At 41.8% G+C, this 27,983-nt stretch overlaps 3 protein-coding genes across 5 annotated transcripts; 1 reads left to right on the top strand and 2 right to left on the bottom strand.

Moving 5' to 3' along the window:
- Positions 1–11: 11 nt before the first annotated feature.
- Positions 12–19,933, top strand: LOC136427276 (uncharacterized). 2 transcript variants are annotated; one of them, XM_066416086.1, is made up of 5 exons: positions 12–166; positions 1,074–1,152; positions 2,625–2,763; positions 3,249–3,376; positions 19,831–19,933. In XM_066416086.1, the coding sequence occupies exons 2-5, from the start codon at positions 1,092–1,094 to the stop codon at positions 19,911–19,913; spliced, it is 411 nt and encodes a 136-aa protein (XP_066272183.1). In that variant the 5' UTR covers positions 12–166; positions 1,074–1,091; the 3' UTR covers positions 19,914–19,933. The 2 variants fall into 2 exon arrangements, with proteins under 2 accessions (XP_066272183.1, XP_066272184.1); XM_066416087.1 differs by lacking the exon at positions 19,831–19,933 and adding an exon at positions 4,590–5,138 and having other exon boundaries at positions 21–166.
- On the bottom strand, positions 7,021–9,669 carry LOC136427268 (tripartite motif-containing protein 3-like). Of its 2 annotated transcripts, none has more exons than XM_066416076.1 (4): positions 9,557–9,669; positions 9,139–9,213; positions 8,321–8,447; positions 7,021–8,043 (listed from the first exon to the last, which is right to left on the bottom strand). In XM_066416076.1, the coding sequence occupies exons 1-4, from the start codon at positions 9,662–9,664 to the stop codon at positions 7,190–7,192; spliced, it is 1,164 nt and encodes a 387-aa protein (XP_066272173.1). In that variant the 5' UTR covers positions 9,665–9,669; the 3' UTR covers positions 7,021–7,189. The 2 variants fall into 2 exon arrangements, with proteins under 2 accessions (XP_066272173.1, XP_066272175.1); XM_066416078.1 differs by having other exon boundaries at positions 7,021–8,022.
- Positions 19,035–27,978, bottom strand: LOC136427264 (monocarboxylate transporter 13-like). Its single transcript, XM_066416072.1, has 5 exons — positions 27,717–27,978; positions 24,478–24,727; positions 23,661–23,804; positions 22,333–23,178; positions 19,035–21,521 (listed from the first exon to the last, which is right to left on the bottom strand). The coding sequence occupies exons 2-5, from the start codon at positions 24,689–24,691 to the stop codon at positions 21,316–21,318; spliced, it is 1,410 nt and encodes a 469-aa protein (XP_066272169.1). The 5' UTR covers positions 24,692–24,727; positions 27,717–27,978; the 3' UTR covers positions 19,035–21,315.
- Positions 27,979–27,983: the final 5 nt, after the last annotated feature.

Raw genomic sequence — 27,983 nt, 5'->3', positions numbered from 1 at the left:
GTGTACATGTGTGGGCCAACTTTAAGGATATAAAAGCCGGGGCGATCTTAACTCAGCCGGCAGTTTGCGGAGAGACGACTTCTCGTGGCTTCAGATCGCAGGCATATCGTTGTCAAGACGCCACAGACACTTCCGAGATAAAGTCTTCATATCTTGACGAACCAAGGTGAGATACGGGGACCATCGATAATTTATTTTTTAGAAGAAAATCGCACGGGGGCATTGTTAAGAGACCGGAGGGGCGCATGGAGTTTCAGAGAATTACAAGACGCAATAGGACAAGTTACAAGAGGCAATAGGACATTTACGTTTATTGAGGGGGAAGTTACTGTCAAACAGGTCAAAGTGTGTGACCGTGTAGCATAGCTAGGCATTCTGAATATCTTTGTCAGAGAATCTGATCCCCTGGGTATGCCTTGGAATGCCTTTTTGTTTAGCTCGGTATGAAAGTACGTATTTTGTACACGTAGATTTTGTCGGTGTTGTTAGCTAACTCATGCAAGATGTGACGAGTCAAATGTGGAGCTGGTCTGTACCTGGACTTCCCGAAACACCAGCGTGAAATTAGTTATTTTATTTTCAAGTACAAGTGTCTGTGAGTGAGTGTGTACATATGTTTCACCGTACTTACAAATTCATATAGCTTGTTGCCTTGCTTTATCAACTTGTCAAGTCCCATTCTTGGCACAGAATCAAGGAAGTGAAAATGAAAGTCCCTAAGCGTATGACTCATACTACGTGACCAGCCTTCAGACAGAGTTTCACTTCCTCATGTACGGCCTTCCTGTCAAGAAGGTTATGCTTTCGGGGCCAGCCGGCTGTGTGTTTGTGCGTGTGTGCGTGTGTGTGCGTGTGTCTGTGTGTGACTGTGTGTGCGTGTGTGTGCGCGTGTGTGTGTGTGTGCGCGTGTGTATGTGCGTGTGTGTGTGCGTGTGCGTACGTACGTGCGTGTATGTGCATGTGTGTGTGTGCGTGCGTCTGCCGTAACACAACGCGAAGGTTGCTGACAATTAAAAACAAATTCTTTTACCTTTCTCTCCTCTTATGATGATGAATTATTTTCATCTCTTTAGTGAGAATACTTCAGAGCAATGAGTGGACAGAAGAAATACAGAGGAGTTGCGTTCCTAACTAAAGCAGGCGATGGAACAGGTAAGAACCGAAATCCAATCATTTTTTCTACTTTTTAACGAGTACATTCTCGCAGAAACTATTACTTGTAATCATGACGGCAAACAGTGTCTGTGAACCATTTTAATTCCAACGTTATGTCAATGGATATTTTTTCCGAGAATACACCTGGCAATGCACAAAATATTGAAAATGTCGAAATTTTCACGGTGGTTTTATATTCGCGGTTTTCGTGTCACCTCTTCACCTTACATGTATGTTCGTGAATCAAAAGCGCGCCTGGCAATCCTTGCTACAACTGCAAGCATCAACTGTCAAGCATGCAGTTCTAGCAAGGATTGCCAGGCATCGCTTTTGATCCATGAGAACTTGCAACCACTGTCAACATGCTTGCACTGTCTTCTGTCACCACCTTGTTTCAACCGCGAACTAAAATACGACCGCGAACGCTAAATTTTCTCCCTACCGCGAAATTGAATCCCCACGAAGTAAAAGCCAGAGATTAGTGACAATAGAATCACTATCAAAGCAGCTCAATAATTTTTGGCAACGCTTCAGGGGCGAACCTAATTGGATGTGTATCGACAGCCACTCTATAGGGTAGTGCGAGTTAGTCCTTTTCTTGGCGAGCTTCCCTAGCCCTTTTCTTTGCCTCGGCAGCAGCTATTCTCTCAGTTTCAAATGTTGAAACGCTGTTGTGGATGAGCTGTCGCCTGGCACAGAGCTTGAAAATTCGCGGGGTCGATATGACCCTTCTTTAGCCCTTAAGCTGCCAGGTTTTCTCACCAGTACAGCTTCCCAATGCCAGCTTTATCAGGCCCTCTAAAAACAAGAGGTACTGTTTTCATTTCACTAGTTTATGGTTCCTTTCCTTCAAAATAACCCCAATATGTTATACATCAATAGAAAGCTAAGAGTCTACCCTTTCTATTGGTGTCATGCAACTTTGGCCTAGTGACAGTAGTAATGATTTACAACGGCAATAATGCGATAAAACATACAATTTTCATAAACCTATTGTATTATAGCATTACAACCATTGGTGAATTTCCAATATCAGCATCACAGCATTTCTGAGAGGTCTTGACAACATCAGTCCTTGTACTTTTTTTCTGTCCACCCCTTGGTCGTGTCAGTAGGTAGCGTGCGTAGTCCAGCGGTTAGCGATCTTGCCTCTGGAACTAGAAGCCCCGGGTTCGATGCCGGCTGTGTCGCTCATCCGACATGCACGCTACCGGAAAGGGTCGCAGTTCTTAGGACGGGACGTTAAGCCTTGGTCTGCTGTTCATCGTGCTTGTCGAAAAGAGCTAGGGAATTTCCCCGGTACAATGAAGCTATAAATACTGTACATAGCGTCTGTATTCTCTGTCACGACCAGTGGAAGATAAGCTCATCTGTTCATTGAGGTTCATTTTGAGCTAAACTGGTTCGTCTCGAGATCACTTTCACTTTCCTTACTTTCCCTTGCTTCAGTTTTCCAATTATTTTCACAGACGGGTTAGCCACAGTGACACTGAAGGTGGAGAATGCCGTTAACCCAAGCTGCCCTTCCACAGTGGCCGAAGTGGAGGTTCCTCCGGGCACTTCTGTCTACAACATGCTGCTGCAGGCGTTTTACAATGGCGCCATCACGTAAGTCTATGTCAATCAATCATTCGCAGGCATCAGTGTCTGATGCATGGCGGCTGCAGACATGCATAGGGCTCGCCAGGCTGGTCTGCTCTCGGCATAGACTCCCCAGTTGTTTCTAGTGACTCCCAGCCCCTGGAGCGTGTTGAATATCTGTGTGTCGTCATGTAAAATATGCCAGGAAAATTACAAGGCAGTCAGAAAATCAAAAATGAAGACATAGAAAATACGTAAGATAAACGCGTCAATGGTAAAGATGTTAATGAGAAAACCAAGTGATCAGAATTTGGCGAACTTGTCGGTGAAGGATTTTATCTGTGTTCCTGTGACATCCTCCCCTCCAAACTGGACCTCTGGGGAAAACGGCCAAGGCCGACAGGACATTTCCAGTGTAAATAAAGGCTATTGGTTGATTGGTTGATTGATTGATTGATTGATTGATTGATTGATATTTGCGTAATAAAGGGATCGGCGTTCTGCATTTGTAGGTTTAATGCCAGTTGGTACGGCCAGTTCTGGTCCCACTTCATCTATTCCATCAACGGCTTGGAGGAGGACGACAAGCAGGGCACCTATTGGAGCTTTGAGGACGGCCAAGGAAGTGCATTTGATCGCGGTAAGTCAGAGAAAATTTTTTTTATTTATTTACTCTTCACCCACCGTCTCTACTTTTGTTTTCTCCGTCAGTACCTTGCACTGTATGTAATAAGCCTCTACCAGGCTCCACAGGTCGCTGGAAAAATCGTAGAAATTGGCCTAATAGACGGATAACATGCCACAGAAGTAAGTCCGCCATAAAAGTTTGCACGTAGATGGCATATTGGGCCCTCTCTCCATAGCCGACTCCCTTGGCATACTTTTCACTCCTTTTTGGCCCCCAAAAAAGAAAGACTAGCTGGCGCAACAGTTGGAGAAAGTTATTGTTATTAGTGCTAGAAGCATGGCTAAACGTTAACGTTAAGTTAATTCAAACGACACACGTACACATGGTTTCAGAAATGAAATGTGCGTATACGTATAGAAATTTTGTATTCCAATGAGAATGTAACGTTATACACAATACAGATAACATTCCATAGATAATCAATATATCTCCCGCACAAATATCTTGTTTATACATTTGTTACAAGGTACATCACTCCGTTAATCACGGTAGTATTACTGGTATCGAGTGAATATATTTCACTGATTATCATAGAAGAACATTATTGAACGACAATTGTACACGGTACAATGAATGGCAACAACTATTAAAACATAATACAAAATAGAGGTATAGAATAAAACTTGACATCCTAATTACTAATACAATAAGGACTAGCATAAGTCTTTGATACATGTATAGCGTTACAATCGAGTGGGGCTAATCATTAGTTTCGGTATTTTTTCTAATGACAAAACAGTATTTTATATATTTACCTATTTTTGCATTGTTTGGGTTGTTGCATCTAAAGATATATTCAAATCTATCTGTAGCATCGAAACTATTAAAACGCGACGGTTACGTGTACATTCAACTTGATATTAGCGGGGTATGTACAGTTTTTGAAGGCTAGCAATGACATGTACACGTTTGAATGCACGTAGCATTTAGATTTGCCCCATATATACCCACTTATAGCTGACATTAAAAAGTGCATACTTTGTTATGTCGTCTTTATCATACAACTTAAGTAAATACTACGTTTACGGAACATAATCTAAATTTGGAATTATAATATCGCTACCAATACCATCGACATCACAGATCTATGTTATCAATGACATGTCTGTTTGTTTGTTTGTTTGTTTTTTAGTTTATTTGTTTATGTCATTCTACCCTACTCCAGGTGTGGACCTGATCTCGGTGTACAATGGGGACACCATCGTGTTTCGCTACGTCAAATATTGAGCCTAAAAACACGATGACGTACGATGACGTCATCCTGTTTGGACAACTCCTTCCGGAAGGAGCAAGGATATAATAACCTCCTTGGAAGGAGCAATAAACTACCATTATTTTTTAACATTTGATGCACTTTGCATAAACTGCTATTTACTTCGAATTGCATGTAGCTGTCTATGTGATAGAAGGGAGTAACAGCAAAGAAATTTTCCTACTTATCTATATGGATGACCGACAGAAGATGTAAATTTCTATCGTTTAAAAAATCAGATATTATCAATGACTCGCTGTTTTTGTCCGTCGCCTGTCATCATCTTTTCACTGGACAGCGCAAGAGATTGTGTTATATAGGCATTATTTGAGGTTTGGCGGCAATGTTATGTAATAATTTGAAGCTTAACTTGTGTCTCACTGTGCTGATAAATTGGAACAAAGATCACACAATAGTTTCATGCTCAGATACCAATAAAATCTCATTTTCTGTCGGCTCCTATGTAGCGTCCGTTGGTTGTTTCTTTCCTTCTTTCTGATACGCAGAAGGAACTACCTCTGACTGCTCGTCATATGTGGTGACTATCACAAAGACCTACTACTGGATGCTACATGTTACTCAAGCACACATACATGTGCTACGTATATAGATTTGTTAGTCTAATGACATTTCTAATGTTACATTTAGATATAAGTCAAATTTTTTTGGAGCAAATCTTGAATGGACATTATGTTTTCCTGGTAGGCCTAGTCTGTTAACATAGAAGGGTATCACACTTGGTAATTTCATGATGAGATTTTTTAATTTTCATTAAACAACATGAATAACAAATACAGACAAGATGACAGCGCACTCAAGTTAATACAACGTATATTAACGCGCCATCAGACAAGAAAGGAATATGATTTATACAGTTATATACTTATATACACAAAAGTTAACAAACAAAAAAATAAGTGAAAGCATTCAATACATATAGTTTTAACTTAGTTCTAACTTATTTGTTAAAATATGTTTCGTTTCCCAGTAAGATGAGATATTTGTGACATATGTCCAGGGTAACATCACCATACAGCAATTATGCAAAGTAGGGCAAGCTTTCCATACTTGATGAGACAACCACCAATTGGTGAAGGCACGAGGTCGTGGAACTCTAATTTTAGTGATGACGTGTTATGTAGACGATGGGGTTGGCGTGGTCTCATGTTGTCAAGGAGTAAAACACAACACCATAAATGATTTTGACCATTTACGGTAATGTATTCGCGTCTGATGCTAAAGATATTCCAGGAAGACAAAACAATTTATCATATCCTGACACCAGACACAAAGCCGGGGCAATTGCACATCTTGGTCACACCCGCCTGGTGCCCTTCTTATGGACGTTGTTATGTTTGTTGGTTGACTGTCGCTGATAAAAGCGACTCCACCACTGCAGTTAACCATCATTGTCTGTTCGCGTAGAAATCTCTCGAAAATATGTCGCTGTAAAAAGTTAACGCAGGGGAGGAAAGATTGTTGAGATATGTATCTCAGAAAAGTGGCCGCCGGCCGATTCAGTGTCACTTCCGGGCGGTTTCACCGAATTGCGAGATCCGGTGACCTCTGACCTTCGGGAAATGTTACGATAATACAAATTAGCCTTTTTTGTGGCAAATAGGTTGATAGCTATAGATCAGGCAAGTCTGCAATAAATCATGGAATGAGATTATTCTGCATATTTGTGATTTCTGAAACATCTTAGTTGTAAGGCTGAATGGTTCCTTGATAATCTTCAAAAGGGGCCATCTACATCTAAATTTGGACTTTTCCCGGAATTTCTAGATCAGATCTGTGCCATGCTGTTAAAACGTACTTTTCAGCAGGTTGACCTCTCTGTATTGAAAGAAAAAGATAAATAATCACTTTTCTTTACTTGCTATAAAACAATACTTGTCTGTGTAGACATGCAATTTGTGTGGGTTAATACTTGTAATTCTTTAATTACCGCTTATCAAAAATGCAATTTTCACACCTGGCTACACATACAAGAACCCACGATTCCGTTGCTGCATAGGTACTAAAGTATCACATGATGATATAGACTTACGGTTCTAATCGAGAAATAGTGCTTCATGATAAAGATGACATAAAATGGACCAAACCATTACGTTTGGGCCATCATTAACAATTATCCAGTATAATAGCCCATCCTTACACAATCAATCGACAAATACAACAAAATAAACCAGGATAGTAATTGTCTGTTATTTCACACCTTACATCAAGATCCATTTCATGCATTTATCTTACAGCTGAGCAGGTCACTAGCAAAGGAAATTAACAAACGCCTCACCCACAATGTACACACTATGAATACTTCACGGACTCTTGTTTGTCTTTGGAATTGGGATTCTACGACGTGGGGGGGGGGGGGCAAAATCCACCCCGACCTCCTTGGCACATACAGGCACACACACGCACCAAAAACAATACCACCATTCTCCATGGAGGTAATGGTACTTCTTACTACAAGATTTCAAGGAAAGGTTTAAGGCTAGTTTTGATAACAATCAATTAAGAACCGTTTGGCGTGGAAATATAGTTACAGTATTGTCTTGTATATTGGTCACCACCAACTGTCCATCCGGACCCACAGCAATGCCCCATGGGTTTGTAATGTTGACAACAGTGCGGACAAACTCCCCGCGGCTTGTGAACATGTCTATCTCCCCGTTTGCCCAATCAGCCACGAGAATGCGGCCGGATCTGCTGAAGCAAATGCCTCTGGGTAGAACGTGTTTCTCTTTACCGAGCCCAACGTCTCCAAATGTAAACCTCCGCTGTCCGAAGTGATCGTACACGTGAACTATGGAATGAGAGGTGTCCGTGGCAAAGATGTTGCCTTCCAGGTCGGTTGTGACGTAAGAGAAGTCCAATCTTTGCTCTGTTTCAAAGCGACGATAGATTGTACCGTTTGACTGGAGAATGAAGATTTGTGTAGAAGCCACCACGACGATTCTGTTGTTGCGCAGGTCCACGGCGATGCTGGGGTAGGGAGCCCAGCTGTGTTCGACGAAGGTGGTCATTGGCAGGCCGCTTTTGTTGTACTGTACCACATGTAAGCTTACTCCCATCTCAACTGAGTATCCCACGAGCCAAAAATGGCCTTCTACATCAATTGCAGCACCGCAAGGTTGGATTTTGCGTACCTCTTCACCGGGCACGACCGTTGTAAAGAGGCGGAGAAAGACGCCATCCATGCTGAAGACTTGTACTCGTTTGTTGCGCATATCAGTCACGAATATCTCCTTGTCAGCAGACACGGCCACTCCGTAGTTGCGGTTAAACCTTCCCGGTTCTGACCCTTCCCTGCCAAAGACGACTGTCGCTGATTCCGAATATTCTTCGGAAGACCCAGAAATCACTATGTAACGTGGTTCGTAAAATCAATACATGATAAATTAGTAGTAGCTTTTAACGAGCTACAAATGTTCCTTTCCACATATAAACATATAAAAACCACAGTTTCTGCGCAACATAGAAATGAATCATACTTATGTATTATTGAAGCATAGAAAATTATGGAAACTGGTCAACGGGTCAACATAAAACATGGTGGCCGGGGTCAATAAGTCTTTCTAATTCAATTTGTAAAGAATATGACATCATTTAATGGTTATTACACGCACGTCTAACTTTACCTTGGGAGGTTGCTGGTAGTGTGGAGTTGTGCATGTCGGAACTCTTTGCAGAAGTAGCACTGTTGTGGGTAGGATGTCCAGGCGTAAAGTGATCAGTGGTGGTGGCAGTGTTCATAGCTTGTGTCGACTGAAGGCGGGAGGAGATATAAAGTTGGCAGCGATTCATATAACGTAATATGACCAATTAACGTCCGATTTATTCAAAACGTATTTATCTTAAAACCGCACGGACAGAGCCAAATTTTAAACCCATGGTCAGAAATATCAGCTCTTCTAAAAAGAAAATGCATGGTCTGTAAGTTTTTTTTTCCGCCTGTTTAACGCCGTGCGAGCATGTATTTATACTGAGGTATATGATGAAGAATTGTGCTAGGGTAACCCATTATCGTCCACTTCTGAATCTTTTCCCTACTAGCGCTATGCTTGAAGAACATAGACCAGAAAAAAAATGCACAGTAACTGTCCAAAGTAGTCTGCAGACAAATGATAGTAAAATCAGTATGTCTGTCCGGCCACTTGCTTAACGCGATGGAAAAAAAAAATGTTTATCTGTGATTTCCCACATATGCGCGGCACGTGGCGTTCACGTGGTAAACGCATGGCCATTATGTTTTGCTGTTCAAAAATTAAAGAGATGGCTAAGGATCATACTTATGATGTACTGTATTGATCATGAGAACAGGCTTTGGCATAATACACCGCGACATGTGGACATGAGCCAAACCGGACGTAAATAGGTTCTGCACGTAAATAGGTCATGTTACGTTACGTATTAGAAAAAAATATGTTATTGTTATTGAGAAAAAAAACTCGCTTACCGAGGACATCAAATCAGCCATTGCAGTGTCATCAGTATTAACAAAGGTGACGGTAGTGCCAACGGCTGTTGTCGGCTGTAGGTAAATCAAAAAGCAGATGGTATCGAATTGTAATAGAAAGTGGTCTGATGTCAAATTTGGATAGGACGATAACAGAACAATGATTGCAGGGGTTAGGTGTGACAGGTCGGTGAGTGTGATATGACAAGCTGCCACCAGTTGTAAAACTAGCATGTTACGACGAAGGACGGTTTCACCGGCTATACGTATACAGAAGTTGTTGTGTTACGTAAATACAGAAAACCTTCAGAGAATTTTTAAAGCATAACTTTGCCACACACTATTTGTATCATAGGAATAAGAAGATGCATTTGGCATGATAAGATCCTACATCTAGAATTTGAAAACTTGGGCGTACCTTGTGGACATCCTGCGCGTTCTTGGTGAAGTATAATCCGGCAAAGGTAAAACTCACAAGCAGGATGGCAGCTGCCAAAGCATAGCTGCGGTACATCCGGTAATACATGTACATGCACCCCAGAAAGCTACCTGTAATGTGATAGGAGGGAACACAATAAGCCGCTTCACGTTTTACACTGAAAAACGGTCAGGTCTCACTCTATACCGTGCGTTTGTACTCCAGTGGTTAGCGATCTTGCCTCTGGAACTAGAAGCCCCGGGTTCGATCCCGGCTGTGTCGCCCACCCGACATGCACGCTACCGTTAGAGATCGCAGTCCTTAGGACGGGACGTTAAGCCGTGGTCCACTGTTCATTGTGCTTGTCGAAAAGAGCTAGGGGAATTTCCCCGGTACATTGAACCTGTAAATACTGTACATAGCGTCTGTCTTCTCTGTCACGACCAGTGGAAGAGTAGCTCATCTTCATTGAGTTCATTTGAGCTAAACTGGTTCGAGATCCCTTTCCCTTTATACATGTCCAAGCGTGCTTTATTTCAAAGGCTCTAATCTTTGACATATTTCCCACAATTCAGATCACAGCGCATGCACGGTTTAAACCGTGAACCGGCTTACTAACGGTATTCTTCATATTATGCAAGAAAGGTGGAAATAAAATACACGGAGAAACATGAAAATAGACACCAAGTAATAAGGGCGTGCGTCTTACCGCAAGTTAGTTGTCCAACGTTTGGCCGGTACATCGGGTTTTCAGCGTTGTGCACGTAAATCGGATTCTGGATCGGCGGAACTTGCAATTGCCGAGCGTCATGTGTGTCGCCATCATTCCCGACAGAGGCACTGTCAGCGCTGGCCGCATCGCCTCCCTCCAATCTGGTAGAGACGTAATTTCTGCTTCTTGTAGACGTTTCCGGTCCTTCCGAACGTTTCGTAAGAAATGTCACGCCTCCCTGACCCACGTAGGCAGCGGCATACGGTTCAATATCGACGTCAGGAGGCGCGGCTGCACCCACTGATGTGTTCCCTGTTAAAGTACCACCTTCTGTGGGTATGCTGTTGCCATCATCTTCCTCCTCCTGGTATCTGATAGCGTATGGCTGGATGAAAACGTTGTCAACGCTGTCACCTTGCCTCACAGCGGTTTCGTCAGGGCACTGGGATGTAGCGTCGTTTGGCCGACAGACGATGGCATTACGCTTGGTTGGTTTGAAGGCAGTTTCATCCTCATTGAGATGTGTAACAGCGTGTGGCTGGCGGCATGGATTGCCATCATTGCTGCCGGGGTTTAAAGCAGCAGCACTATTCTGATATGCAGCTGAACTGGTAGCAGTGGCCATTTCGTCATTTGTAACATGGGCAACGGTGAGGTGAGCGCTGTCATTGTTGGCTCGCCATGAGGCTGACTCACCATCTTGCAGATCTGTAACTGCATATGGCTGGATGCTGGGATTCTTACCAGCCGCATCTGGAGCAGGTTCAGGGGGAATGTCTGGTTGGTACATCGGCACGGTTTGTGGGTACGTTGGGCTCGGGTTCTGGACGTTTTCTCTTGAGTTCGGGACGGATGGCCTGTATGCGGGGTTCAGGTCCCTGGTGCTTGGCAGCTTGATTGGCTTGTAGGAGGGGTTAGGGTCCCGGACGCTTGGCAGTGTGGTTGCCCTGTTCGCAAGGTTAGCCTCCTGGGTGCTTCGAAGCGACATCGGATGTGGATGATGCGTGTTTGGTGCTGGAGAATGGCGGATTTTATGCGCTTTTAGACACTGCTTTTAGACGTTGCTGTGAAATAAAGACAAGAAAGGCAAGAATCAGGGTATCTTGGTTTACATAGTATCAGGTAATGATTGTTTCCAGATTCAAGTTTTGCTCTCAGACCTTTGTTTTCCTAATTGTATATGATTACTAACTTTTAAAAGACGGAAATAGGTGCGGTCTATTAAGCGAAATCATGACAATTTGGCAATTTGAATGAAATACAAAATAGAAAGCATGTTTAAGTGAACAAAGTTACCCACCAATTTCGGGAACCAGACAATTTCAATCAATTCTACATTTATACCTGATTGTTATGTCAACAAGTGCTGATGTACGTGTACAGATTTCATTATAACATACTATTCTGACTTTGTGTGTGGGGGTGGTGGTCTACTGAATTTTTACCAGGCAATTCACTACCTCCAGGAAAAATGGAGGTATTGTTTTGGAGTGTATGTCTGTGTGTGTGTCTGCGTGTTTGTGTGTCCGGATATTTGACATTGGCAATAATTTTGCCGGTCTGTTGTGCATCATCAAGCGTCCGGATTTTCCTTTCTTTCGCCTCTGTTGCGTTTTGTGAGCGATATTTCTATACCTCGCGCCGTGGATGACTTAAAAGAGTAATAGACATAGAACTTTCTTTATTATTGGCTGAATTATACGTAAGCTTTATTAGCTCTTTCCGACAACATCAGTCTTTTTTGCCGAAAAATATTTTCAATAGGTTTTATCCTACGTTAAAATGACCATGTTTGCGCATTTTTCTTTTTGTTGACATGAAAATATTGTTCTTTCCCTCAACCTTACCCAATTAAAGGAGTCCTTAACCCCAGAGGGGGGAGTTATTTTCCAATGGATGGTAATTTGTGGAAGTAGAAATGAATATTTTTTACAGTATACGATTAAGTACCCACTAGTCCCGTGCGCATCCAAAAGCATTCAGTATTCTACCAAATTCCCTAGGTGACCCTCAGTTTTTTTAAATGTGCATGACAATGCCTGACAAAAGTTAGATTACAAAAAGAATGTCAGGGTGGTTAAGCAAAACTCGTCTTGCTATGTGGTCTTTTATATCTTATCAACAACTGGCCTTCTTATTGTGCTTAACCACCCTCATCTACGCCGAAAATATCCACGTTTAAAAATGTATGTTTACACATGGTAATACACTGGTAGGGTCTGCAGGGGTTTAGTGAGTATCATATTGTTTTACAAAACACACCTTGTGTAATTCACCACAAGCGGAATTCTGTACAAAGTCGGCTGATTATGTATTGATTGATACATAATCTAGTGGAAAATAACACCGCCTTCTGGAGTTTAGAACTCCTTTAACAGAGGTTGAAAAAAAACTCAATCAGTTTTGTACCTGAATGGATATCTTTTCATTCTACACTCAGTTACTTTGCTTCAGAATGATCCCAACGAAGAGAAGGTCACTAGGATTGCGGAGGGGATTGCGCCTTAACTTAAATTTGTACCAACGTTCGGGCGCACATGTTTCTTTAAAATACAAGAAAATCTATGTTTTACAAGTTGGGTAATTTTCGTTGTGTTGACGTTGATGCGTATGCATGTGAGTGTGTGTGTGTTGTGTGTGTGTGTGTGTGTGTGTGTGTGTGTGTGTGTGTGTGTGTGTGTGTCTGTGTGTGTGTGTGTGTGTGCGCGTGGTAAATGTGGTAATTCAAGCTCGAAGAAAGTAGATATACAAAGGTATATAGATGAACAAAATTTTTTTGCCCTCGTTAACCAAACCTGCTAAATATGTCGTGCACAACTACGGATAGGCATAACGGTATTCAGGCTAAGTTGGTGAGCCCACTTGTACGGCTTTCTCTCTGGTTATGGTTACTGATACACATACATACATAACGGGTAACAGTGAACTTTCATTTCATATAATCCTTTCACAATACTGTTGTAACTGTAAATTTTTTGCCGTAAAGCAAAATATTAATTTAAAAAAACTGCTTTTCTATGAAAAGGGAATGTTAGCAAGGCTTTTTGCGAAGATTATTCTATGCTTACCTTAACCCTTGTCCTGCTGGAATTCCAGAGCAAAAATATACCCCCACTGCTGAAGTGCACAGAAAAATTTGAAAGAAAGGGTACTCGTTTGATATTGCTCAATTTTAGTTACCACGCTGTACAACAACCGCGCGGGTGCAACTAGCGCATTGTAGAAATATTCCCAACCCAGCAATTGTCTGGGCTAGCATACAGAACAAGAATGTACAACCCGGCAGTTGCCGGAGGTAGCAGGACTAAACACCATTTTTGTCATATTTTGTACTCACGGTATGACGATTGCAGATCGAACTCAGCGCCCGGATCGTCTCGCGGTTCAGGTACACAATTACACAAACAAGGAGACAAACGTTTTACGACACACGTTTTACGACACACGTTTTACGTTGACTGACTTCTAGTAGCGTATGGTTGTGACATGTGATTGGCCAAAGTTATGAAATGTGATAGGTACAACTTAATTGACGTTCGTGATGCAATATTTGGGACGAACCATTCCTTTATGGGGTTAAATTGATGTTACAAATACAAGAGAGACATTTTCATATAAAAACATTAAACTGTACATTATGATTCGCACTTGCTTGGAAGGAGGGTTTAAACACACACACAAAATGATTTGTGGTAGGTTCCCACATTGGACACGTGATAGGTCTGGGAAAAGAAGAACTTATTTCATTTGTTACACCTCGTGCACTGCCATGTGTGCAGCGGGATAGTTTAGCCGCCTTCGCAGGCTTCCTAGAACGGCGGCGTATATCTTTGGGGGAGGGGGGTGACGCGAGTTCTAACACGGGCCAAGGTTCTCTAATGCAGGCAAGGCAGCGAAACTCCCTTGCCGGCATTAGAGAACCTTGGCCCGTGTTAGAACTCGCGTCACCCCCCTCCCCCAAATATATACGCCGCCGTTCTAGGAAGCCTGCGAAGGAGGCTAGGGATAGTTGTCTATCTTTATAAATTGTTTGTCGCGCTAAACATACATGATTTCAGAACCCCATCAACTTTTTTTCTTTCAACTATACAAAAAAATTCAACTTGTTCATGGATTCAAAAAAAAATTGTAAAAAACAACGTGAGTCTATATTCTGTGTATTACGAAAATACTATTTTTCTTATCATTCTGAGAAGAGAACATCCAATAAATGGCCCTTAACCATTTGATTGACAATCATTGATTAATATTGTAGCTACATTATTCTAACTAAGCACGCCTACACAGTGATGTACGCGGGTGGAAAAACAATCAATGCTGTTTTCATTGTGGCTTCAATTCATTCGCAATCAGTCCTCACAGACACAATTACTCACACAGCCAACAATGAAAACAGCAGCAACTGTCATTCGTCTTTGTGTAGGTGAAGATGAAAAATGTGTACCACATTTCACAGATGAAATTTGACAAATCACAATTTGACAGATCTCTCTACGAACTTCAGAGATGAAGAATGAATGTCTTTATTTTTGTGTTTTGCTGTCGCTTAATTCATTTCCTTCCATACTTATTTTGCAGTAAACAGGATGGTTGTCAAACTACGAGACTTCTTTTCCAAAAGCATATCGAATGATATTTGTGTCTACATATGCATGTTTAACAACATTAAACTGCATGAACAAGCAGGCATTTTATTTCCTCGTATATTGCTTAGTTTACCACCCGACCCCACCAAATGTCAATTTTTTCAAGATACATGTGGAACAATAAATTTGAAATAATTTTCCAACTACCATCAGGACAATACGAAATGCAAATTCTGTAATAAAAATAAAAATGACTTTTGAGTGACTGGCTTGCGTTGTATTTGGTAAAATGCTACCACTTTCTTTCTCTTTCTGCACACACGTACACACTAACACACACAGTGACACAAACATATACATATTTTTGCAGCCAACACCATTTATATCCTGTCGCTGCTCATCTATTGTTTGATTTTTATTTCACAATTTTATTCATAACATTCAAAACAAAACTTGACAAGGATAGAAGAAAGTATATTACAGAAACCATGTAAGCCAAACCTAAAATACATTAAAATAGTAAATAAAAAACACATTAGACATCATGTTGGTTCTCAAGAGGTGGGTGGGAATTGCTACTGGTAAGTCTGTTTTTTATTTCTGATTTGAAAATACTGGCCAGATCTTTTTGACTTGAAGTGTCCTGTGAATTTTTCCTACAAAAAAAACATGTTTAAAAGATAAGCACTTAGCTATAGTTATTATTTGTATTCTTTCTTTTCAGATCATATACGTTCAGTGGCTTAGTTACTTTTCCTAGTATCACCTTTTGAAAATCAATATCAGTGTTACTGGGATTCTAAGGTATATAAGTATGAACTGAGTTCCACGAGTCTGTCAGCCTTTTACAATCCAGACACATATGTTTATGATTGTCAATATTTCCTCTGTCACATAACTTACATATTGGACTAATGATTTGCCCATCTTCATCTTATATTTTCCATTTGTTTCACTTCTCGCCACATGGTAGAATTTGATGAAGTAATTATGTTGCGCCCAACATACTGTTGGGCGCAACATACTGTGTTCGTATGGTTTCTTTCTCCTGTCAAATCTTATAATCGACTCAGCTCGGTCGTCCCTGGACCAACTGAGCTGAAATTTGGTATACAGGTAGATTGGGTAAATACCCTGGGAGCCTTTTTTCTTTTTTCGATATTGACCTTGAAAGTGATTTTATTGAGGTTTTTCTGACCAAAAACTTACATTTTGGCCTCCTGTGCTCTGGAAATACATGCAAATGACCTGAAATTTACTATGGGGGTACATTGAACAAATATTCAAAGAATCCCATTTGCACTTTCGGCATGCAACACGTCAAAATACGATTTTAGAGGGTATTTTGGGGAGAACATCGGCTATTTTCCTCATATGGGGTCACTGACCTTTAGGTCACATCTTTATTCATCTGGCCAGGTGGACTAATTCGGTCAGCCAATGAGAGAGCGCGTTGTAACACGGATTTATCAAGCTCAACCTGATTGGTTGAAAAAGTCAATTTAATTGGGGGCACTACTAGTACTCTGACAGGTGCAGACAGGCACAACTTCACTACTCCATGGCTCCCATCCTTGTGTTGTTATTGTTGTGTCCTACTGAAGTTAAGTGCAATTGAGAAGGTTCAAAACTTTTCTGGTGGTATTTTTCGACACACACTGTGTTTTTCTTATTTCAACACTGCATGGAAACAAAGATTTCCACAAGTTTGCAAGCTTGGACACTATGGTGAAACCTGACATTTCCTCGCTATGTACACGAATTTTCTACCCCTGTGTCACGAATATTGGACACCGGTGCGCCCAATAGTGAACGCAAAGTGTCCAAAGTTTCCCACCTTAGGAAACATCCCGTGTTGGGACGTTGACAACAACAATAGAGAGTTGTGATTATCAAAAAGGTCCAGTTTTTTTTGGTGAAGGTGGTTTTTAATGGTCCAGTATGAATATGGGTGCCTGGAAGAGCCCATCCATGCATAGGGTTTCAAATTGGGAGAGATCCATTTCTGACTGGTCTTCAATTCAATTATTCATTCAAATACCAACATTGCAGACATATACAACAAACGTTAGTCTCTATGCCACAGTCGCTTTTTGCATGGGGAGGGAAATGGGCGAAACATGTTGCATTTGCTACCGCAAATGTTGCCTTTCTAGTTTGTAATTAAGTTCTGCTATTTGTATTTCGTTACATGATGTTTTGCCTAGCATTTTCCAAATCTTGTTCCAATTGAAAGAGAATGTACCAAAAGTGTCTACCATTTCTGCTAGCAGCTTGGCACCACTGTGTATTTATGAATGAGGGCAGTGTAAAATGCATGAAAAATTGTCCCCCATGAAAAATTGTTCCCCATCAAAAAATGTCCCCCATAAGAAATTGTCCCCCATGAACATGTTCCCCGTGAAAAATAGTTCCCATGAAAAAATGTCCCCCATGCAAAAGTGTCCCCTATTCAAGTACTAGTGTCCCAAATGTAAACGTATTTCCCCACGCAAGTGTGCGCATGCCACAAGTAAAAGTAAAACTGAAATTACATACCAGTCGCAAGAGGCTCTCAGGTACCGATAGAGCCCGACCGTAGAACTCAGGTCAAAATAGCGTGTACGTCCGACAATCGCTTGGATGCCGAAACATCTTCGATGTGTCGTGATGTAAAATTTGAAGGGAGGGGGAGGAAAGTCGCACAAGGGAATAGAATGATGAAAATTATGACATAAGAGAGATGGAAGAAGAAATCCACGCGTCAAAGGTAAACACATAAATGTCAGGCGATTGCCTCTGAACTTCGTTTCACTTTCACTTTCATTTTCACTACCGTTGGTAAGGCCGTGTGGATTCGATTATATGGATGCCATCCTCTGGGAATCCCAAAACTGATGCGATCGTGCGAATAAAAAATGTTTAGCATTAGAAAAAAGGTTGCCCTCATTATGAAGTCTACGTGGTCTAGCCTGGGTGCCATCCTATTTCTACGGGGGGTCCTACACTCGCTACCCTAAAAAAATATTTTCTTTTATGGTAGCGAGTGTAGGACCCCCGGTAGAAATAGGATGGCACCCAAGCTATACGTGGTCAGGAAGCTTGAACAAATGACTAAACACACTGAGTATGGTACACCGTATAATAGATTCCTCATTTTTGTTCTTTCACATCTTCTTCTTTAACTTTGGGATTAACTTTGGCATTCTACGACATTAGCATCCATTCAACATAATATTTGTTTGCGCTTTTTGCAATATTTACGGCATATATTTGATCATTTTGCAACTGCTCTGTACGATTTACAGTATTCTTTTTTTGGAAACGGACGGAAATTGATGCGCGGCAGATAATCAAATCAACATGGCCTAAGCGAATGACTTTTAAAGCTGTACGTGAAATATTTCAGTCTCTTTGGGTGGTAAGCCTTTTAATGAGAAAACCTAGTGCTTAGCTAATTAGATTTTGCAAAGATGTCGAATGAGGATATTTGCTCCTTTTGATATATGCTGTGTTCTGGATGACTGATTGTGCAGGTTTACGGCCACTTGGTCCGGAAAGTTTTGGTCCCACCTGATCGTTTCCATCAACGGATACAGCAACGATGCAGATTTGTATTGGTTCTTTGAGGACAAGGGTGGGAATCCATTCAATCGTGGTAAGTCATGGAAAAACTTTCTGAAAAATGCGTCGTTCCTTCCTTCAGTTATTCTCCTTGGAAGATTTTTACAACACCGCCCATGCAGTTCCAGAGCAAGCTGCTAGGGGGCCCAAACCTACACCACTTCTTCCTTACATCACAAGCTATCTGCCAACAAAAATCAAGACCATAGCACGTCCTGGTCACAAGATACAAAAATGCAAGTTCTGCTGCAGTACCAAGGTCACATACCAGGGGGCCCAAAATTGACTTTCAATTTTGGCTTCCCAACACCAACCCACATACCAAATATCATCGTAATCCATCCAGAGGTTTCTGAGTTATGCAGACTACAATAGTCCGGAAACACAAACACACACACACACACACACACACACACACACACACACACACACACGGACACGCCAAAAACAATATTTCCATTTTTCATGGGGATTAAAACTGTTCCTTTCACGGTATCGGATGTGTTTGTTCCAATAGAAAATTGTTCCGAATGATGTCAACACTGACCGTCCGAATAACCACCAAGGACAACGAATCCACAACGGAATAATTTGTGTACTCTTGGGCAGAATTCTCGAAATCGTGTACTCTTCAATCAGAGACTGGTGGAGAAGATTGTGACCTTTTTATCATATGCCCCGAAAAAAAAAACAATTTTCTCCACTAACCTCTGCTTGGAGAGTAGAAACCATGAGCTACGGCATGCTCTATATCCTATTGAGAACGACGAAGAACTGGCTTGCACAAAAAAAGAAAGTTTATAAACACAGCTTTCAGTTAAGTTAAGTCAAACGACACAACGTACAAGTAGTTTGAAAGATGAAGTGTGCGTATGGTAATTTTGTATTCCAAATGAGCAAATTTGATTATAAAATTCTGACAACAATCCAGACATCATCGACAAACCTCCTGTTAAAATATCTTGCAGTTTATACATCGATAAATAGGTACATCACACCGTAGTCATGGTAGCGGTGTCTAGTTCACTGATTAACATATTACAACGTTTGATTTCATTTATACAAGATATTACATAAGCATAAATAGGTCCTAAAGGTGTACGTCCACTTGCACCCAGCATTAGCATCAAGATTTGCCTCATGTATTTCCGCTTAGCAGTTTACATTAACAAGTGCATACTTTGTTATGTCGTCTTCTTGTACGACTTAAGTACATACTACGGAACGTTATTGCTAAAGATTCATCATGTGACAAAAAATAACTTGACAAAACCTGCTCAGGTATATGTTGGTCATCATTATCATCATCACAATACATCGATGCTATCTCTCATTTAAGTGTGTTTATGTCATTCTACTCTACCCTACTCCAGGTGTGGACCTGATCTCGGTGTACGATGGGGACACCATCGTGTTTCGCTATGGCAACATGCCCCCTCCTCCGAAGAAGAAGTGAACTACAATTCTGCTTTAACATTTGATATGCTTTGCATGAACTGCTTTGAGAATTTGAATTGCATGTACTAGTTTGTTTGTGTCATGGGAACTGTAGAGCAATGGAAAAACACAATTACATCGATAATAAATGATAGTTTCTGTGGTTACAAACAATCAGACGTCATCAATAATCTGCTGTTTTTTGTTGTCCGTTCCTGGTTCCCATACCTTATCTTATTTTCACTGGATAGTGCAAGAACAAATTATGTTACATAATATAATATATGCATTATGGTGGCAAACATATGTAATCAATAACGCCTGTTTATGTAATGATTAGAAGGAAAATTAATGTTGGAAAGTATCAAACATTTTATACAGGAGATGTGGATTTTTATACCCCTCTCACTGGACCCGCGGCACGCTGGCGGCGTCGCTGCGTCCTAAACTGGATTTGTGTTACCCTTGACTTTATAATGGGAATGTCATTCAAAACGTAGAAGTATGACCAAAAAGACAACAAAACACACAAAGATTCGTTTTTTGTCTATGAAATTCGTTGATTGCTTTGTCAATTCGATCGGCCGCAGCGACGCCGCCAGCGTGTCGCTGGTCCAGTGAGAGGGGGGCTTTACATTTTCGGCAGTAATTATGTGACGCCCGGTGCTCTCTCGATCACATCGCGCGATTTTTAAAGATTGGCCGATGTTTGCAGGTCCCCGAACCCCGTCCAATGTAACGGGGTAGATTTGCATGCAAAAAATGGTCCTTTTTCCAACTCGTTGTTGTAAATAGCCTCGTAATGCTAGGGTCACATTTCCAAACCGGGGCTGGCCGGGCTGTTTGCGGGAACGTTAGATAAAAATTCATATCAGAAATATACACAGATCATGCTCATAAATAACCTTTTTTACGGTTATGTCTTTTGTTGTCTTTTATGTCATACTTTTCATTCCGGCAAACTGCCCGGCCGGGCCCCGGCTTGGAAATGTGACCCTAGCATAATTCAGCCTCCCCAACGGCTAAAAGGAGGTATGTAAGCCTTGTTCTTGTTTTTGCTATGAATAAACCAGTCTACTCACTTACAAATTACGGCGATTTTTTTTTGATTCTGTGCCCTTCCGGCAATCGTCAAATACGGCCGAAACTCGTCGACTGTGTGACAGGGGCTTAACGTACATACTCCCATTTCTGGAAGGGTCCGGTATGTAATGGCAGATGGTTGACTTATAACTCAAACTAATCTGTACCCTCAACTATCGAACCATTTGTATAGCTAAACAGTATTGGTGAAAGAACAACACGGCATGGTAAATTAAACAACGGCATGCATGGTACATGGGAGGATTGCGTTACGAAGACCTTTCATCATTTAACGTTACATAGATGTATTTCACTGCACTTATAGATTGCAACAATGGTCACACAGTGCTTTCACGTGCGGATACCAATAAAATATCGGTTTCACCCTTCACGGTGTGTGGCGTGTCTGTTTGTTCCTCGGTAGTGTCCGCGGGTTGTTTCTTCCTGAGCCGCAGAAGGAACGGTAAGAGCCCGGCAAGCAGGAAACCCGCGCCCGCCTGGATGAACGTGGCGTCGTAACTTTTGGTCTTGTCGAACAACCAGCCTGGACAAACATGCAGAACATGCAGAAAATTAGCATTATTTTCTCCATGAAAAATGGAGATATAGTTTTGGGTGTGTCTGTGTCTGTGTGTGTGTGTGTCTGTGTCTGTGTGTCTGTGTGTCTGTGTGTTTGTGTTTCCGGATTTTTGTAGTCACCTTTTGTAGATGGATTACGACGTGGGTAGGTGTTTGGTAGATACAATGTATTTCATTTATTCCATTTAATTTATTTGTACAGGGAAAATAAACTCAGGCAATCCCGTTTTTCAGGTACCTCTGATTTCACAATATAAAATCAAAAACTACGACTGATCACACAATAACAATAATAATAAAGTCACGTTACATACAGTACAGGTATCAGACAAAGGTCAAGGTCGATTTTGGGCCCCCTGGTATGTGACATGGGTACTGCAGCAGAACTCCCAATTTTTGCATCTTTTGACCTGGACATGATATGGTCTTGATTTATTGGGGGGTGATGTAAGGACGAAGTGGTGTAGGTTTGGGCCTCCTAGAAGCTTGTTATCTGATGCAACGAAACGTTATCTTACACCCACTTTCAGGGGATGTCCCTGTAGCTCAACTGGTAGCAGCCTTACAGTTAAGCTCCTGGTTCCAATTAATTGGTAAATGCGGTTCTAAATATTTTTGGAAGACTTTTTTTCCATTTTCATGATTTTTTAAGACTGTTGATGACTAGTGTGTCTTGTACAACGTGTCAAATGTCGTTTCAAATCTTTAAAACTTAAGATTTATCAAGGTGTAAGGTAAAGATTTGTCAAATCTTTTAGATAGAATTCTACACTAACCTGCAAATGGCGGTCCAGACAGAGATGCAAACCCCTGTACCGACATCAAAATTCCAATTGCACTGGGAAGGCGTTTCGGGCCGACAAGTTCTGCCAGACACGTCAGTGACGTCGGTACAAACGCGCCGTAGAACACCCCTTGCGCTATCGCGTACGCTACGAGCGCCGGGTACGTCTTAGCCAGCGGTGACAAAAGGTTAGTTATGCCTAGTAGGCACAGACTGAGTCCGTACTGGTCAAATCGGCCGAACTTTTGGTTTTCCGGGATTGCCCCGACTGCTAGTCTACTGACCATGTCCGCGATGGATATAACAGAGAGGAGGGACGCCGCGGTATAGTCCTCGATTTGAAGGTACTTGGCGCGAGGAACGATGTACAGCGGCGGTACGATGACACCAAACGACACTAGAAACAACGACGTCAAGAACAGAGCTACGGCGGGAATCCTAATCACTTTAAAATCCATCTGTGCCCAGAAAGTTTTTAGAAAGTTCATGGCAGCTGCGGAACATTTCTTTGTTGTTACAGTCTCCGGTACTACTTCTGAGTCGTCCAAGTCGTTGTCCCCGGGCTTCTTAGGGCCATTTTGTACTTTCTTGTCTTTGAAAGCCTCGAGTGGTCTGATCAAGGCGCCAGCTACGACCATGTTTAGCATGAAACCGCCTATAATGAGCAGAGCGCCTTTCAAGCCATATTCGTCCATGAGGAACTGGAAAAGTGGTGGGAATGACATAGAGGTGATGCTGGATCCCAGCATCGTCAGGCTGTTGGCCATGGCGCGTCTTTTGGTGAAATACTGCCCGACGATCGCCATGATAGGGCTAAGAGTGAGGGCATATCCAAGGCCTGTTAGGAACGAAAAAAGAAAGGTGTGTCACCGCTGGTACTATGTTGTGGTTACAACTAAATCGTGAAAACTAAAAACATACTGCTCCCTTCTCAACATGCACATATACTACAGATTTTGTTAGTGAAGAACATTTTTTTGTTTTCATTTCAGATAGGATTTCGGAGCAACTGTTAAAAGCCTTTATTTAAATACGCATTAATGCTACGGTCACATTTCCAAACCGGGGCCCGGCAGGGCTGTCTGCGGAAATGAAAGATAAAAGTGTAAATCAATGAATATACACAAATTGTGCTCATTTTTATTAAGCTTTGTGTGTTTTGTTGTATTTTGAATCATACTTTTCGTTCCCGCAAACTTCACGGCCGGGCCCCGATTTGGAAATGTGTCCCTAGCATAAGTCGTGATATGTGACACTGATTACGAAACAAAAAGGTACAAATTCGTACACTGAAAAGATTCAGCAATGTCCTAGACTGACCTGTCAGACATCCGATTCCCAAGTACAAGTGAAACATGCGGGTTGCAAAACCACTGATGATGTAGCCGGCTGCTGACAGCACCCCACCTATCATGATGGTCGGGCGGAAACCTATGGTGCTCGCCAAGGCAGTGCCAACGGGAGCTACGAAAAAAACAGCAGGTGTTAGACTTGTTGAACATTAAACCTTTTATTGCTAAACTGTCGCTTTACAATTATTCCATAAAATATGTAAAACATATTGCTGACCTTTTCACGATATCGTAAATGTTAATTACAAGAAAGTGGGATGTCCCAGTGGCTCGACTGGTAGCAGCCTCACAGTTGAGCTCCTGGTTCCAACTAGTTGCTAAATGGGAGACTCGGGTTCAAGTCCCGGGGTCAGGACATTTCGGTTGAGGTTGCATGGTCTTTCGGAAGGGGCATAAAATGGGGTCCCGAGTTGAAAGTGCCTCGAGCACGTTAAAAGCAAAGGTCTAACAACCCCTATCTTTATAGATAAAACCCTGCTACAGAAACAGCAAGGCAATTTGCTGCCCTTTCTGCCATTAGGCACTACAAGGGTCTAAAGCTTCTGAACGAATACAATTAATGCTAAGGTCACATTTCCAAACCGGGGCCCGGCCGGGCTGTTTGCGTGAACGAAAGTCAAATAGATATACACAATTGGTGCTTATGAGTAATCTTTGCACCTTTTTTGTTTTATTATATTTCATATCATCCTTTCGTTCTCGCTAACTGCCCGGCCGGGCCCCGGGGATGGGAATTGTGACCTTAGCATAAACAGGTGCGTGAAAACTATTAAAGTTAAACTTACATAGGAAAAACATGACGCTCATCAGGATAGAGGTAACCCACGCTGTCTCCGATGAGCTGGCTTGAAACTGTCGGCTGAATGGCAGGAAGAAGACACCGAGGGAGCGGAAGATTCCCGCCGTGCAGCCGCTCACGATGAAGCCGCCTACAACCACCATCCAACCCCAGCCGCCGTCCGGAGGCTGAGGGGGGCTCTGTGGACTTGAGTTTGTCATGGTTTCTCTTCAGAGGGTCTGGTGATTAAGTTGAATCTGGAAAGAAGATGACTTGTGAGTGAACAAGAAAATGTTCTTAAACGCCAGAGGTTGGGAAACTTGGACAGAGTCATTGATGGGCAGCATCGTTTTCTAGATACAAGTATTGAACTTTATTGCACAAGAATTGTACAAGATACAGAATATGGCAACTATTGGTAACGTCACTTGACCACGGTTCTATAAGGCTAATCTACCTAATACAATAGTGTGTAGTATGGGATTATGAGATTTACAATCATTGGAAGAATTTCTAACGTCTAGACATTCTTTTATATATTTTGCTATGTATACAATGCAAGGGTTGTTACATGTCAATATGTACTTTAAATTTGCTATTTTAGTCCATTGAGATACATTTTGGTTTATGACTGTCTTGTGTATATATAAGATTCTCACTTACTAATTCTTGTAATATAAATTTACACACGGTCTCATATAAGGTCATTGGTCTCATGAATGCTGTGATAGCTAATCTCTAAGCAGATCCTTGGTGGCAGAATCCTGCTGATTTCTGACTGGGCCCAAGATTTAGGCCAATACCTCCAAACCATTTTACCGATTTACGAGTTCACTTGAAAGTTTATCTGTGTTGGTAGAAGTAATTCTGAATCAAAGATGAACTGCAATAGCCAGCATAAAAATCGGACTTACCTAAATATTCTGGGGCACCATAGACTTTCCGCAACATATGATCCACTGCTAACCGAGTCACGTGTTCTATCTGCATAACGTGACGTCACATACTACGTCACATTCATTGACAAAGACTGTAGCTGATCAGTCTAAAATTTGGGTAAGTCCAATTTTTCTGTTGGCTAGTGCAGTTCAACTTCGATTCAGGACGCGTTGTGAGTTATCATTTGTAAGGAAAAAAAAGTTTGAAAAATCAATTACAGCTGTTGAACAGCGAAATCTACCATATTTCTATTGTTGTCAATCAAACCATTGCGTACCTCCTGTTGATATTGTCTAGGATTGACAACATTGTATAGCCTAGAACCTTCCTGTAGTCTCTACTAGTTTAATATGAGTAGCCAATAGTGTTTTGCCGTACGTTGTACCTGTTACAATCGCTGTACACTAAACTTTAACTTGACTTGAAAAATTAATCGTCCTGGCTATCTTCCTTCTGCAAATAAACTGTCTTCACTCCATTGACACAACGTCTCTACTTCAGGATAAAAATCTTAACTATTCTAATAAGCGGCTGGGGGTGTAGGACGCAAGGGTAAGCGTCCTTGGCAACTTGTTTTAAGAATACAAACTACGCTAAGGATCAAAGTTCAAGGTCTGTGAGCTTGCCTGTTAAACAAGTATTTACAAGTTGTCATTTTCCTCTTGTTTTCTGTCAATTTCACCTGGATTTAAAATGATCTGTAACTCTGTAGTCCTTGTTCTGTATCACGATGTAACAATAGACAACAGCTCATTTCACAAAGATATAAGTTGCTCTTGTTGTAACGTTAACGTTACATAGTCATTTCTCAACTGACATACCTGCACGACAGCACGCCAGTCCAGGGTTCAGGTACAGACAAACTACAGTTTGTAACGTCTCAAAGTTCAAGGTCAGTGAAGTTGCCTGTTAAACAAGTACTTACAACTTGTCATTTCCCTCTTGTTCGGTTCCCTGTCAATTTCACCAGGATTTAAAATGATCTGTAATTGTGTAGTCCTTGATCTGTATCACGATGTCTCTAACAATAGACAACACCCTATTTCACAAAGAAATATGTTGCTGTTGTTATTGCAACGTTAACGTTACAATAACGTTAACGTTTCCCAACTGACATGCCTTCACGACTGCTCTCCAAGCAGAGGTTGGTGGGGAAGATTGCGACCTTTTTTTATCATATGCCCCGTTTTTTGTCCGCTCTCCCCATCGGGGCATATAATAAAAAGGTCGCAATCTTCCCCACCAACCTTTGCTTGGAGAGTATTCACGACAGCGCGCCAGTCCAGGGTTCGGGTACGCAAGGGCAAACTACAACTCCCAATGTACATTAGCTAAGCTGGGTCAAGGACTCGGGCCAGTTTTGCCTGCGTGTAATGTGGCTAGCTGTAATCGATCTTAGTTGAACAATAGACTCCCGTGTTGTGAGTACCTGTCCCTGTCCCTGTCCTGCGGTGGTGTTGAGGAATGTTGTTCAAATGACTAGCCTTCCATAGCAGGCTACGGGGTGGGTCGCCCCTCCAACTAACTGGGAAAAATGTCTTAATCTCATGAACAACGATTTAGCCAATTGATTGGCTGCTACCGATACCGACATCATTGCATTGCTTTGCACGACTATGATGAAACAACGATATTACAGAAAACGTGACATAACTACAACAGCCTGCTTAAGTGTCATGGATACACACTTACTGACCCGTAACGCAGAACAATAGAAAGCCTGAACACGTAAAATATCACCTGTCAAACTCAAACGCTGCCAACTTAAAGACTTCCCTCAAACCCCGACTCCTTGCAAGAACACAATACACCGCTTTAGTACCTAGGACACCGATTACAATCTTCCTTTTTTCCCTAAACAGAAGTCAGGCACCGTAATAACAGATTTACTTAGAGAGATGTTACGGGGGCTTAGGCACAGACTCTTCGGCTTATGCTGCACTTACTAGCGTTAGGTCCAGCTACATATCTTATTATACCACTCGGCAATACAGTAATATACTCATAATGTCCTTACGGATCATTACAACACATCTATATTCCAACCTTTATCGTTCAGATATGGTATTAACCTTTTGTAAATCGTACGTAGCCTCTACCAGGCTCCACAGGTCGCTGGAATATATTAGAAATTGACCAAATAGACGGATAACATGCCATAGGAGTTAGTCCGCTAAAGGAGTATGTTACTGCTGCCCGTCTATAATCTAGCCAATTTCTGCTATTTTTCCGGCGACCTGTAGAGCATGGTAGCTACATGTTATGCACTGCATACGTTCTCTCTTGTCACACTAAACAACAACTTACCAGAATATCTTTGCACGTCAACTCCCGGCTTGCTGAACTTTTCCACTGGTCACGGACAGCCCTGCATAGTTGGAGTCATGACTATGGTATCGAAGCAACCGTGCTAGAAGCACGAAACATCTGCAAAACGGACTGTAATGCATTCTCCACCATTGTTCTTCGACCCTTGAAACTCTCACACGAAGCTAAACTGTACATAGTGGCTGCAAATACCACTTGTTTGCTTGTGGTGTGACGTCTCATGGTTCAAACCCGGAAGACGGAGTT

This window comes from Branchiostoma lanceolatum, chromosome 2, assembly GCF_035083965.1.
Source record: "Branchiostoma lanceolatum isolate klBraLanc5 chromosome 2, klBraLanc5.hap2, whole genome shotgun sequence".
NCBI classification, from domain to species: domain Eukaryota; kingdom Metazoa; phylum Chordata; class Leptocardii; order Amphioxiformes; family Branchiostomatidae; genus Branchiostoma; species Branchiostoma lanceolatum.
This window is presented reverse-complemented; position numbering and strand designations above follow the sequence as displayed.